This window comes from Siphateles boraxobius, unplaced genomic scaffold (assembly GCF_051911475.1).
Source record: "Siphateles boraxobius isolate OS27281-9 unplaced genomic scaffold, OSU_SipBor_1 22, whole genome shotgun sequence".
Taxonomy (NCBI): Eukaryota; Metazoa; Chordata; class Actinopteri; order Cypriniformes; family Leuciscidae; genus Siphateles; species Siphateles boraxobius.
Window position 1 is genome coordinate 35,170,001 of NW_027508833.1, and position 12,399 is coordinate 35,182,399.

Here is a 12,399-nt window from a genome sequence, read left to right on the forward strand (position 1 = left end):
ACTCTTTTCCTCTTCTTTCGTGTCTAGCTGTTCGCTGGACTTCTCCTCCGTCACCGACGTCTCCATTTTGTGCTCTAGTCTCTCCGAGGAAACTGTTCCCAGCACTTTGGCACTGTGCTCCTGTGCTTTTGCTCTGAGAACGGCAATACTGTTCTCCCTCAGTTCCTCTTTTGACATAGGTGACTCTGTCCTCCTTTCCTCAGCCTCGGCCTCATCCGGTTTGGGATTGGTGGGTTTCATCTGAGTGACATCTGACTTCTCATTTGGTTGGACTGCAACAGTCTCCATGGACTTCTTGTGCATCCCTGCAAAGAATGGTGGGCATTCGTGTTTAGAAAAGCAGCTGGTGGTAGGAAAACCATCTTGCACTGGAAATAGCAAGAGACAGATTTTAGATTTAGTAACAGCATTCGACTAATCTGAGTCACGAATCGCATCAAAAATAAATGGATAAGAAAAAGATGGCTAAACAAAATCTACAATAATATTCCATTAGTAGGTTGTTATTATAATTGAATCATTTAAGTAAACCCTTAGTATTTTGTTTTAAATTATAGAATAGCAAGTTTACAGTGACTTTAAGTTGCTTACATTATGGTGCAATGAGAATTCTATTAAAGAGGCCTAGATGGCATAGTGCAAGTGAAACGTTTGTGGTTGCAGTTGAGTAAACAAGCCGTGTTACGAAATCGTATGAATACATTTATTTGCCGTCTTAATGCTTCCAAAAATTCAATTATTGTGGGCTTATCAAATATAAGGGGCAGCGCTACACGTTATCAGTCCAAGTTGGAGTGGAGACACTTGTATCGTATTTTTGTAATACATTGATTTGTATCTTTTGTGTGTGTGTGCTGTTGTATTTTGTTCATTTTATGTATTGTCAGTTTTAATATTTGGACCATGAGTCGGTAATTTAAGTTCTATGATTATGATGATGATGATGATGATGATGATGATGATGATGAAGAAGTATAGCAATTTAATTATATGGCTACACTTTTTGTTGTTGTTCTTAACTACAGCAAATTATTGTTTTAAAATGGTTAGATACAATTTAAAACGTTTATTGGGCTATTTGCTTGGGTAATTTATTTGCTAAAAATATAACATTTAAATTATGGACTGAGAACATTATTGTAAATGTAATCAAATTGCTTAATTTATAGCAAGTTAAAATTCCAAATGCATGTCCTGGTAAGGCAATTTTGCATGTTAGAGATATGATGTAGATCTACTCTCAGTCATTTTTATTCATAGACTTCATAATGTTGAAATTCAGCAGTGCTGGGTGACAAATGAAATACAGTATTAAGAGAACAAGCAAGGCTTTAAATTAGAGAGGACTAAAGATTTATGAAAGAGACCATTTTAAAAAATGAAAATGTTTCATATAATGTCACTACAAGTTATGATGATGGTGAATTATAAAGGTCAATTTAAAAAAATAAAGGTGAAATAAATAAACAAACAAATAAATAAAAAGTATGAATCTGCTGTGGCATATACCTAGAAGCCAGGGGGCACAGGAGTCCATGATGCCATCTTTAGCAGACTTCAGGATGGACTCGGGCAGCGGGATAGAATGACGCACCATTGCACCGTAGAGCCCGTACTCCGCCATCACACTGCTACGGCCCCAACACTTCTCCCGCTTTCTCCACTTGGCCCTCCGATTTTGGAACCACACCTGTTCACAATTAAATGTGATTTGCATATAGTTGATTAAGAAAGATGTCCAAACAGTCTATAGCCTGTATCTTAGGCGGAATGACAGACATTCATTTGGAAAAGATGAAAAGTAAAAGGTGAGTGAGGATGTCAATCTGTCTTTTTCTGCGTGTTTCGGAGAAGCAAGATAATCATACAGGTTTGGAACAACATATAGCTAAATCATGCAATAATTTTCATTTTTGGGTGAAGTAGCCTAACCCTTTTAATTAGACTGGAAAGGATAGGCTATTTAAACAAACAGCATCAGTTGAAATTGATTAACACAGACCTAGAACAACAAATAGCCTTCATTCAAATCTAATCTTTCCAAAGTGTGCCAATGGAAAACATAATTTGTATGTTTAACCAAATGGCATGGCTATCTTTATCAACTACAACTGACTATCACCTATCATTTGCTATATTGTAGTCATATATCGGCCTGTTTGAGCAAACAGTTTAGGCACTTTTTCAGATAGGCTAAACGACACGACGCGTAAAGTGCCTGCAGTTCAGTTCTGTCATGACGCGACGCGAACGCATGTTGATCACAGCAATTAACCAGCAATTGCCCTTCACTAATTCTAGAGCTGACGGAGGGAGGAGGAGGAGGGGCCGTCGGGTCTAGAGAGGCCAGACATTGGATAAGGAATTATCAAAACCATTTTCCAATCTTTTCTGGTAATGCCGATGATGATAACCCTCATTTCATGCACGATACTTTTTGAGGAGAAATTGGTTATCGGGCACTCAAAAGAAAGCGGGTGGAGACAGCGATGAGAGACGACCCCAAGGGCACGCGCAAGCTGATTGAAAAATAAGTTAATTTCGAGCCCAATCGATGGTGGACAGGCGGGCAAATATCACGGGAAATTAAACGAGCAGGACCCAAGAGAGCAGCGCCATTGACCCGCGCTAATAAATTCAATGTAGTTATTTCATTTGAACTCCCCACATCTCGCCACATCCCTTCTCTTGGAACACGGCGGGCTTTTCTCATTTAACTAATTACACTCGATGAGAAAATTAGATGTTAATTTTACTTTGGATTGAAATAGAATTATTTATTTATTTCCTTATTATTTATTCACTGAGAGGCACCGTAATGAGAAGGAAATTAAAAGGCGTGCCAGCAGATGGATGGTTCAGGTCACACAGTAATCTTCTTCCGCCTTGATTGCTTGATTAGGTCGTTAGCGCCTCTCTCTCTCTCTCTCTCTCTCTCTCTCTCTCTCTCTCTCTCTCTCTCTCTCTCTCTCTCTCTCACACACACACACACACACACACGCCCTCCTCCTCTCTCTCTCTCTCTCTCTCTCTCTCTCTCTCTCTCTCTCTCTCTCTCTCTCTCTCTCTCTCTCTCTCTCTCTCTCTCTGAGAGCAAATTGTTTCACATCCAACAGAGGCTGATGAGATATTATCTGTCCGAGTGGGATGCTGGACTTGATCGATATAGCCTTAGTCAGTGTGCGAATTGTACAATGAGTTTCGGAGTTTTTTTTTTTTTTTTTACAGTATAAAACATTCTAAATGAATAGGCTATAGCCTATTAAAGGTGGCGAAAAGTGTCCCAATCACCCTGAATTCACCCTAATTTTCGAGGGGCTATTTCAAGGTGCGTCTCGCGAGGCGAAAGTTTTATATTTGCCACTACCTCTGTTCGTTATTGATCGTTATTAATACGTTATTAATATTAATATTAATTCGTTATTAATACGTCTGTGGCTATTTAAAAAAAACTGTTATTTGGGATATGTACATTTATAATAAAGTGAAGGATAGTATTTGCCATTATTTAACTTACCTCAAACTAATCACAAAGTAAAGTGCAAGCTTTTTTGTGTTGCTATTAGCCTCAGACGAAAATAGGCTACTTGCTCTGATAAACGTGTAGATTAAGCGCCTAATCTAATTTTAATAATTAGCTACAGAAACGTTTGAAAAACATTTCGAACATATGCTTAAGAAATCCCCTCTTGTAAATTAAAGGTTCTTTACTAACATTCATGGTTCCATAAAGAACCTTTAACATCCATGCTTCATTCCACAAAAGGTTCTTTATAGTCAAAAAAAAGTTCTTCCGATTTTTAAAATGTTCTTTAGCTACAATATTTGATTTTTTTTTACGCTTACTTTTAAGAGTGTTTGGGCTAGTGCTGAACCTCCATAATTCGCACCACTGAGATCACCTTCTGTTGCTAACCCCAAATTTTTGCCAACTTATCCCTTACAACCATTAGCCGATTAACTATATAGGCCTACTCACAACAACATCACTGCAAACGGAAAAGATACAGGCACAATTTCCTCAGATCACCACACTGGTAGAACCTCCAAGAGAACCTAGACGGTCTTTAAAAGGTCAGTTCTCTGAGAGCCAACAATTCCCTGCACTAACTCAAACACTGCTTAAAAATGGGTCATGTCAGGAAAGGTTTTGAGGCACTTCAAAGTTCCTTGAGTAGAAGCAGCATATCTGAAGCATCTTTAAAAAGGGCATCTCCGAAGACACCTGAGATAGCGTGTAAAAAAATATATAGGCTCAGAGTATAGACCTAATAGGCCTATTTATCACATCTAGCCCAAGATTAATTCATTTTATTGCATCAGTCCTTTTTTTGTTCTCAGTTTCTTATTTTTTTAAGTGTAAATTTTTCATTGGAGATAATTTAAAACAATATGTTTATAGCCTATACCCAATTAGTCATTTTGATGTGAAAATAGGAAATGGATCAAAGCATTTTGCAACGAAAGAAAGAAAGAAGAAACAAACCTGGCGTAATTGCGCGGAATTTTGAGGGACAACAAATCTTAATTAAAAAAAATACTTTATTTTGGACAACAGACATAACAAATAGCCTATATATAGGTTAAATAGCTTATAACAGAAAATGGATCACATGCGCCCGCATAGCAAAAGTGATTTTAAACTGTAGGCTTTTATCTAATAAATAAAAGAGTGTTCCATGATTGTTGTTTCCTTGTATTCTCATTTAATTCAAACGACGAGTAACAGTGTTCGTTCCTTACCTGTATTCTGTCCTCGGGCAGCTCGGTTTTCATGGCCAGCATTTCTCTGGCGTAAACATCCGGATAATGAGCCTCGTTAAAAGCCTTCTCCAGTTCTTCCAGCTGATAAGATGTAAATATTGTTCTACAAAAGAACAACATTCAATTGTCATAGAAAAGCAATATTAGAAACATCACGCATATATTGTGCTATTTCAATAGGCTCAAATCGAGTGGACCAATGTCAAGTTTTTTTCTTTTGGGTTTTAAACTAGTTTAAAGAGATTAGCCTATGTGGTGTGTATTAATGTATTTTGTTTGAACATTTAAAATAGGCTAGACTACTGAAAATCATAATTATAGATATTAATGTATTGTATCTAACTGTAATTGAAGCAGATCTTTCCTATAAAAAGAAGCTAAATGCATGCTGCTTACAAAATTACAATATAAAATGCCAATCACGACAATGTATTATTATTAGTAGCCTATAAAGAACAATCGATAGGCTATTTTCACTGCCTTTTAAAAACTACGAACCGTTAATTAACTCGTTACGAAAAAAATAATAATAATTAGCCTCCTAAATAAGGGACATAAATCTGGACATCGTATAGATAACCGGATTTCGCATTAGCCATAATTGTCAAACCATCGAGAGAAACGTTTTACAGAATTGTACACATTCCTGTTTCGGATAGTTCATTTCGGAGACCACAGAAATTATCCTTAAGATTACGGTTTAATTAATCAAGAAGATTAATTTACATTCATTTTTAGCGTTCAAGCCTACCTGTGTCGTCTCTTTTTTCTCTTCTTGCTCTGGCTCAGTGAAGACTTTGATATTTTCCTTTCACTTGAAGAGACATCCTCTGAATCTGTAACATCGGAGGAAATATTAGGCTATTCAAAATGGCTGTGACATTTTGAAAATGTAAAATAGCCTATTTTGTAGCCACTTATTGCCCTTTAATTTTAAAAACCGCTATTTTACGTTTTTAACAACGATTATGATAATAACTTATTATCATATATAAAATATATTGTATTAGCTTATTAAAATAAAACAGGTAACAGCAGGCTTTTAATTTCACATTTACATCTTGAAAAAAAAAATGTAATAGGCCTAATAGCAACAACCAATAATAGTAGGCTATTGATGTTATTATTATTAAGGCCCTTTCCCTTTTACAGGGCACTATACAACAATAAGAAAATTGGACCCGAGCGGGCGTTAAAAGTGAATTTCTTTGGCCTATACCTGAGCTGGCAGACTGGTTATTTTCCAGCGGGCCCACTGTCCTGTTGAGCGGCTGTAGATGGACGTTCTGCGCGTCTGACAGCACCTCAAGAAACGCGGGCTGGCTGTAGAACGACGGAATACCTCCATGGCCAATTAAGCCCATCCCGACCCCAACACCAACACCAACCCCAGCTGGACCGAGCATCGACCTGCTGGCTAGAAGGTGCGCCCCGGCAGGGAACGAGTCCAGTGTGCACCGCGGAGCCGCCGAGGACGGCTCTTTATTTAGTCCTAGGATCTCCTGGATGCCGAAGCCCGTGCATTTCGGCGGATGTGTGGTGCTGCTCTTTGACAGATGTGGATTGTTAGTTCCCCTGTTCTCAGTGGCACACACTGATTTTGATTTGTTCAAACTTTCCGACAAAACAGCCCCATCCTTTCCTGTCATGGTGCCTCTGAGACTATTCCCTTCTTCACATACGAGTCGGTCCCTTGTGCAAAGGCATCCACGGCGCAATACGCATGATCCCTCTAGAAATTCTCCTTTTATCCAACAGGTCCATCCCAACAAGGGTCAAAACTCAACAGCCAATCAGCGGCGAGTAAGTGATTTAGAATTCCAGAGGACGGGATGCTGCTCTCCCTGTTTGTCATCCATGATATCATTTCATTCACATCACATGTTGCTTGCAATTATGTGTGAATCAGACATTTAAACAAAATTTGCAAATAAAATGAGATCACTTCGAAATGATATTTCGAATTAAATTCACTCGTAATTTAAGTAGGCCTATTAATAATAATAGCCTATAGGTAATCTTCGATACTCAAATTATCTGTTTTCTTCTTCAACATTTTAGACGTGTTATGTCTATTGTTAACGGCTTTATAATCTGTTTAGGTAAATCTCGACGATAAAATAAAGGAAATACAATTGTCGTAAATAAAAAGGACACCTGGAAAACGGAAACGCGCAATCTATAGAACACATAATGTCGTCAGCAATGACAGACTATAGGCCGGTCAGAAGCATTACAATAATTGTTATGAGGCAGAATCGCCTGACACCAAATCAAATAGCCTAGAATAATGAATGAATTGATCGACTATTACAAAAACCCTAGAATAATGAATGAATTGATCTACTATTACAAAAACAAGCAAATTTTACAAAGTTGGAATTTTATCGAAAAGGCTAATCCATCGTATAAAACTATAATATGATTTAATATAAGATCGAATGTGTCCAGTTGAGAAAGATTGATTAGTTAGTATAAATAACTCCTGGCTTGAAGGGTTCAACAAAGATTTCAGGCTCAGAACGTGCGAGGAATTTATAATTCCTGTAAATCGATCGCTAAAGATTCATTTTTTTGCAAGATCTAAAATCCCTTTTAGGTTTAAAATAAAAGGCTTCGATTACACTTTCAAAAATATAATTAATGGAGAAGATGAATGGGTCATACAAATTAGCAACACATCTTTGAACACAAGTTCTTGGAATATATTCACATGTCACCCATCACATGACAAGAAAATGGCTTCCTGCATCTTTGGGATTGACACTGATTTTTTTTTTTCAAATATCAGTGGGCTATTTTGAGACGAAATTTCCATTTTTTAAGAAATAGTAAAATAAATAAATAAAAGATTTTTACCGTAAGATTACGGTAATACACATTTTTCAAGAAATTCAGCTTTGTAATTAGGCGCTTTTTATTTTTATTTATTTCCAACCCCACGAAAAAATGACAGCAAAATGACTTTTATTCAGGGATCGAAAACATGTTCATAAAAGGTGCATTTTAGGATTTTTTCATCTTTAACTAGCCTACCAAAGCACCACCTACCCAAATTTAACAAAAGCTCTAATCGCATCACTAACTGTACAACTCTAATAATAAGAAATTCTGAGAAGCTAATGTAGGCCTACGACATGGCCTGGCTGAAATAGAATATTAAATTGATATTTGATTAATCTTGGTCAATTGTAAGCAGCAGGCCGGCAGGGACAGTGGGTGTCCAATATTGTTTCCACAATAATATGCTTATATAAAGATAAATGCAAAGAGTTTTTTTATGTGTTTAATTTTAAAGGGTATAGTAGGGGAAAATCCAGGTAAATCTGGACATCTTCCATTATCCTTCATTATTCTACATTTTCAGAGCTGTTGCATTTAAAACATTTACCCATCTGAACAGACTGCAAAATATAGCTTATTCTAATTACATCCATGTTTCTTTAATACACCAAGGTCTAATCAGCTATTACTAAATTACAGTGGGATTTTGATTCGTTTTGCAGATAATTTGTGGCACAATTTGGACATCTGGACACAGATAATTACTGGGAGATAATTTATGGAAATGAGCAGCGAGCCGTTGATGGAGACAGAGATAACCAATCTTATCAAAGTGCCATGTACTGATGCATAAATAAACGTCATGATTCATACGACACCAGCAGAACGTCAGACGCGTGGCGTCAGACACACACGAGGGAATGATTCCGAGCGCGCGCTCCCGAGAGACAAATCTGTTGCTTTTCTGGCTAATTAATAGCTACACCGAACACTTGGAGATGTTTTATCATGCCGAAGTGGCCTGGTAATAACAATGTCCTGAATTTTACTATAAAGTTGAACTGTAATCCTGTTTATCAGCTTAAAAATACAGAAAAGCCATGCAATTTTGCGGCCTTATGGGACATTATTCAATTACCAAACCATGCTAATTCTTTGTTGGCCTGGCTCCATCATGACAATTACATGAGATGCTCATTAAAACTGTCAGTAACACAAAAGTAAAGTTTAATCACATATAGGAACACCGCAAACGAGCGATCTGCACATTAGACACATTGAGAAAACAAACGCGCAAGTAAGTGCAAGAGAATGAAACTTCACGCAAGAGTTTCCGCGTCTCATTAAAGCATTAAACTCCTCACCGCTGAGCAAAATATTACAGATGCAATTACATGAGCACCAGTTGAAACTAATTAGAAGCCATTAAGTGGAAATTTCATTAAGGGTAATGAAGAAATCAATGTTATCAAGATATGCTAATGACACATCACCCGCTCTAGATAAACCCATCCATTCACAAGACTCGCGCTCTGTCAAAGCAACCTGTCAATTACAAACTGCTTCCTGCCCTCTCGTAGCCACCGCTTCTGCTGTAATCTGTGCTGGGCTTTGTTGTTTATTGTGAGCTGAAAAACAACCCCTCACTCTCCCTCCATGGCTTTTAATAATCCATCTACATATGAAAATGACTGCACCCTGATTTACATGCATAAGAGGACAAACTAATAAGGCTGTAGATTAAGGAAAGATTTAGTTCAGTCATTCGTGTAGATTGGGTGGCCTATCAAAGACTGGAAGATCTGATGGTGGCAGATTAAAAGGCAAACAGCTGTTGCAAAATTTGTTCCCCCTCTCGCTCTGAATATTCAGTCTCTTGTGGGCTCATGCCTATTGCCTACTTATTTTAAGTGAAATTCGTCATCTCCATCATACAAACACAAAGCTAGTGGTTGAGATACTGAAAAAAACGATTGCACTAGTCAAACAGATGGATGGTAAATTACACCGTTGCCTTGACCTCTGTGCAAAATGGGACGCAACCCTTGTGTACTTTTTCAAAGCTGCTAAAATGAGAGTTTGTCTAAACTTGTAACAATTACAGTATAATGTGATGCATACAAATGAAGACCTCTCTTGTATGGAAATGCTTGACGGCTATTTGTCTTTACGAAGAACTTGGAATCTGCAGGAAGGTCACCGCAAGGTAATGAGCTTTGGGATGGGGCTGTATTAGGGACATTGTATTGCATTAGTCCGGCCCCTATCACAGATTGCTGGTGCTTGATCTTCTCATGCAAGGCAATCTAAATGAAGAATCACTTGTGCTCTTCTGGTCATAATTCTGTATTTGCAATGTATTGGAAGTGATAAATTGTTTTTAATGTTGCATTTTGTTTTTGTACACCAAGCACACACAGTCTGCGGCATAGAGGAGTGTCTCTCAACGCCCCCCCCCCCCTTCAAAGACCCACTCAAGAACCCCTTCATCCAAAACCTGGCTGATATTGTACATGATATTATTCTGCATTAAACTGATTCAAGTGTCCATTATTACAACAGTTCAATCAACTGAAAACAATCAATACGGTGCCTGAATAGACTTATCATGTTAGCTTCTCCTCCCTTGAGCTTGTTAGTCTTAAGTTTTCATGGGGCAATCATAATGAAAATATATTAATACATGCAATACAGTTAAGTCATAATTTCTGTTTTATACACTGCAGTTCAAAAGTTTGTTTTTCAAAAGAAAAGTAATACTTTTATTCAGCAAAGACACATTAAATTGATAAAAAGTGACAGTAAAGTCATTACAAAAGATTTCCGTTTCAAACAAATGCTGTGCTTTTGAACTTTCTATTCGCTAAAGAATCTTGGAAAACGTATCACGGTTTACACAAAAATATTAAGCAGGACAACTGTGTTCAACATTGATAATAATAAGAAATTATTCTTGAGCAGGAAATCAGCATATTCGAATTATTTCTAAAGGATCATTTGACAGCTATACATTATATTTGAAAATAAATCAAAGTATAAAACAGTCATTTAAAATTGTAATATTTCAAAATATTACTGTTTACATTATTGTATTGTGGCATCGTGAAAGGTATCACCAAAGTGTGGGTTGCTTCACAAATCGAGTCCGGGCAGAGATCAAGTCACTGGTTTCTTTTTAATAATCAACTCAAAACTCCAAAACGTTTTAACCCAAAACACTCTTCCAGCTTCTCTTTATACTCTAACAAAAAACAGCCAGTCTCTCTGTTCTCAGCTCATTAACAGCTTTTCTCCTTCACTGGCAACAGCTGTGTCCCCACCGCTGAGGAACCTGGTAACTGTAGTCCGGGACCAGGTGGCCATCTTGGTTTGTAGTCCCCATTGCTGCAACCACATATGGCACATACTTTGCCTCTATAACATACCCTCTATGATGCCACAGTATTTCTCAAATTAATTCAGGCTTGGTGGTCTTCTTTCAAAAACATTAAAAACAATCTTAATTACCAACCCCAAACTTTTGAATATTTTGGCTTTAAATACAGCAAAACTTTACACTTAAAATGGAAATGAATGGGGCAAATTTGTAAACATTAAAATACTCACTCACTTTCAGTCCAGCCACATGATGTACACAATATGAAATAATGAGGGGGGAGGGGTGGGGGCTTATGGCCTGGGTCACTTAACCTTTTCTGGGTAAAGTTGCACCCAATTTTACAACTTTGTTGCCATAACAAGACAATGCCATAAACCCTAAAGACAACTTTACAGCTCAAATAACGCACAATCTTTACCTGAAGAATTAATGTAGGTTATTTCATAAAATTATAAGCTTCATTTTGATTTTTATATCTTCCAAAAATTGGCCTAAATTACTTCCAATGTAAATGCCTTGCCGTAACCTTGATTTTTGTCTAAACATTTTTTTTGTGGTAATCAATGTTATGCCACAAATGCTGTAGACTGAGTTTACCTGTATTGAACCTAGAATATTCCTTTAAGAAAAGCAAAATATAATTTAAAAAGAAAAAGAAAAAAAGAAGTTGAAAATCCTGTCTTGAATTAAACCGAAATGCCTGTGAGGCGTTTTAAAGTTACTGGCTACTGGGAAACTTATTTTCCTGAGACTAGGGATTTTCAGAGTGGATACAAAAAAAAAACAGACAGCAGACTGATAATGGTAAACACCTTGTGCTGAGTAGGTGAAAAAAAGAAAAGAAAAGAAAAAGGGAAACTAGAGTTCTTTCCCTCACGAAACCGCCAATGGTGCGATGACCCCCTGATGCAGAGTGAGTTTGCTAGCTCCAGTTTTCTCATACAACTCCCACAATAGCGTGTTTGGAAGCTGCCTGCCGGCATTGCTTAATTAGGCGAGGAGTTGATTAATTTGCACTAATTGACAGCTAATTAAAGGCCTGAGGGCACATCGGATTGACGTTTGCTAGGGCAGCAAGGCCCGTCGAGGTCAGGGCAACGGGTTGTTTATGGCTGTTCTGGTGTTTCTCCTTTCTTCCCCCTGTCCTGGAGACAGCCCCTCAGTGGGGAATGACCCTCATCTTAAGGAGGATGTCTGGAAAGGACCTATTTGACAGGCAGAGACTACTGGCGGGTGCCATTATGTGAACCGCAGCTTCCGTGATGTCAGTTTACTAACCAGTCTATTCACAACAGTCATTGTACATCACTACTGTCACAATGTATGAGGACAACAAAGTGTAACGGACGCAATTGTACAGAACCAACGAGTGCAAAGTTCTGTCAAACTTCATAAAGTCTATGACTGTAAGTCAACATGAAATCAAAATGGACAAGTTTTTTTTTTTTACGGAATATTGCAGTATTTATGAG

The 12,399-nt window shown here is 37.6% G+C and overlaps 1 protein-coding gene across 2 annotated transcripts in view; it reads right to left on the minus strand.

Annotated features, from left to right (window-relative positions):
• Positions 1-6,675, minus strand: part of vsx2 (visual system homeobox 2) — a 7,498-nt gene extending 823 nt beyond the window's left edge. The window contains exons 1-5 of one of the 2 annotated variants that reach the window (XM_077239916.1): positions 5,984-6,675; positions 5,516-5,600; positions 4,744-4,867; positions 1,510-1,690; positions 1-368 (exon numbers count right to left, since the gene is read on the minus strand). The exon at positions 1-368 is cut by the window's left edge and continues 220 nt beyond it. In XM_077239916.1, coding sequence (XP_077096031.1) covers positions 1-368; positions 1,510-1,690; positions 4,744-4,867; positions 5,516-5,600; positions 5,984-6,413 — 1,188 coding nt within the window. In that variant the 5' untranslated portion in view covers positions 6,414-6,675. The remainder of the gene's footprint in view (positions 369-1,509; positions 1,691-4,743; positions 4,868-5,515; positions 5,601-5,983) is intronic. The other variant, XM_077239917.1, reaches the window with a different exon arrangement.
• Between the last annotated feature and the right edge of the window lie 5,724 nt (positions 6,676-12,399).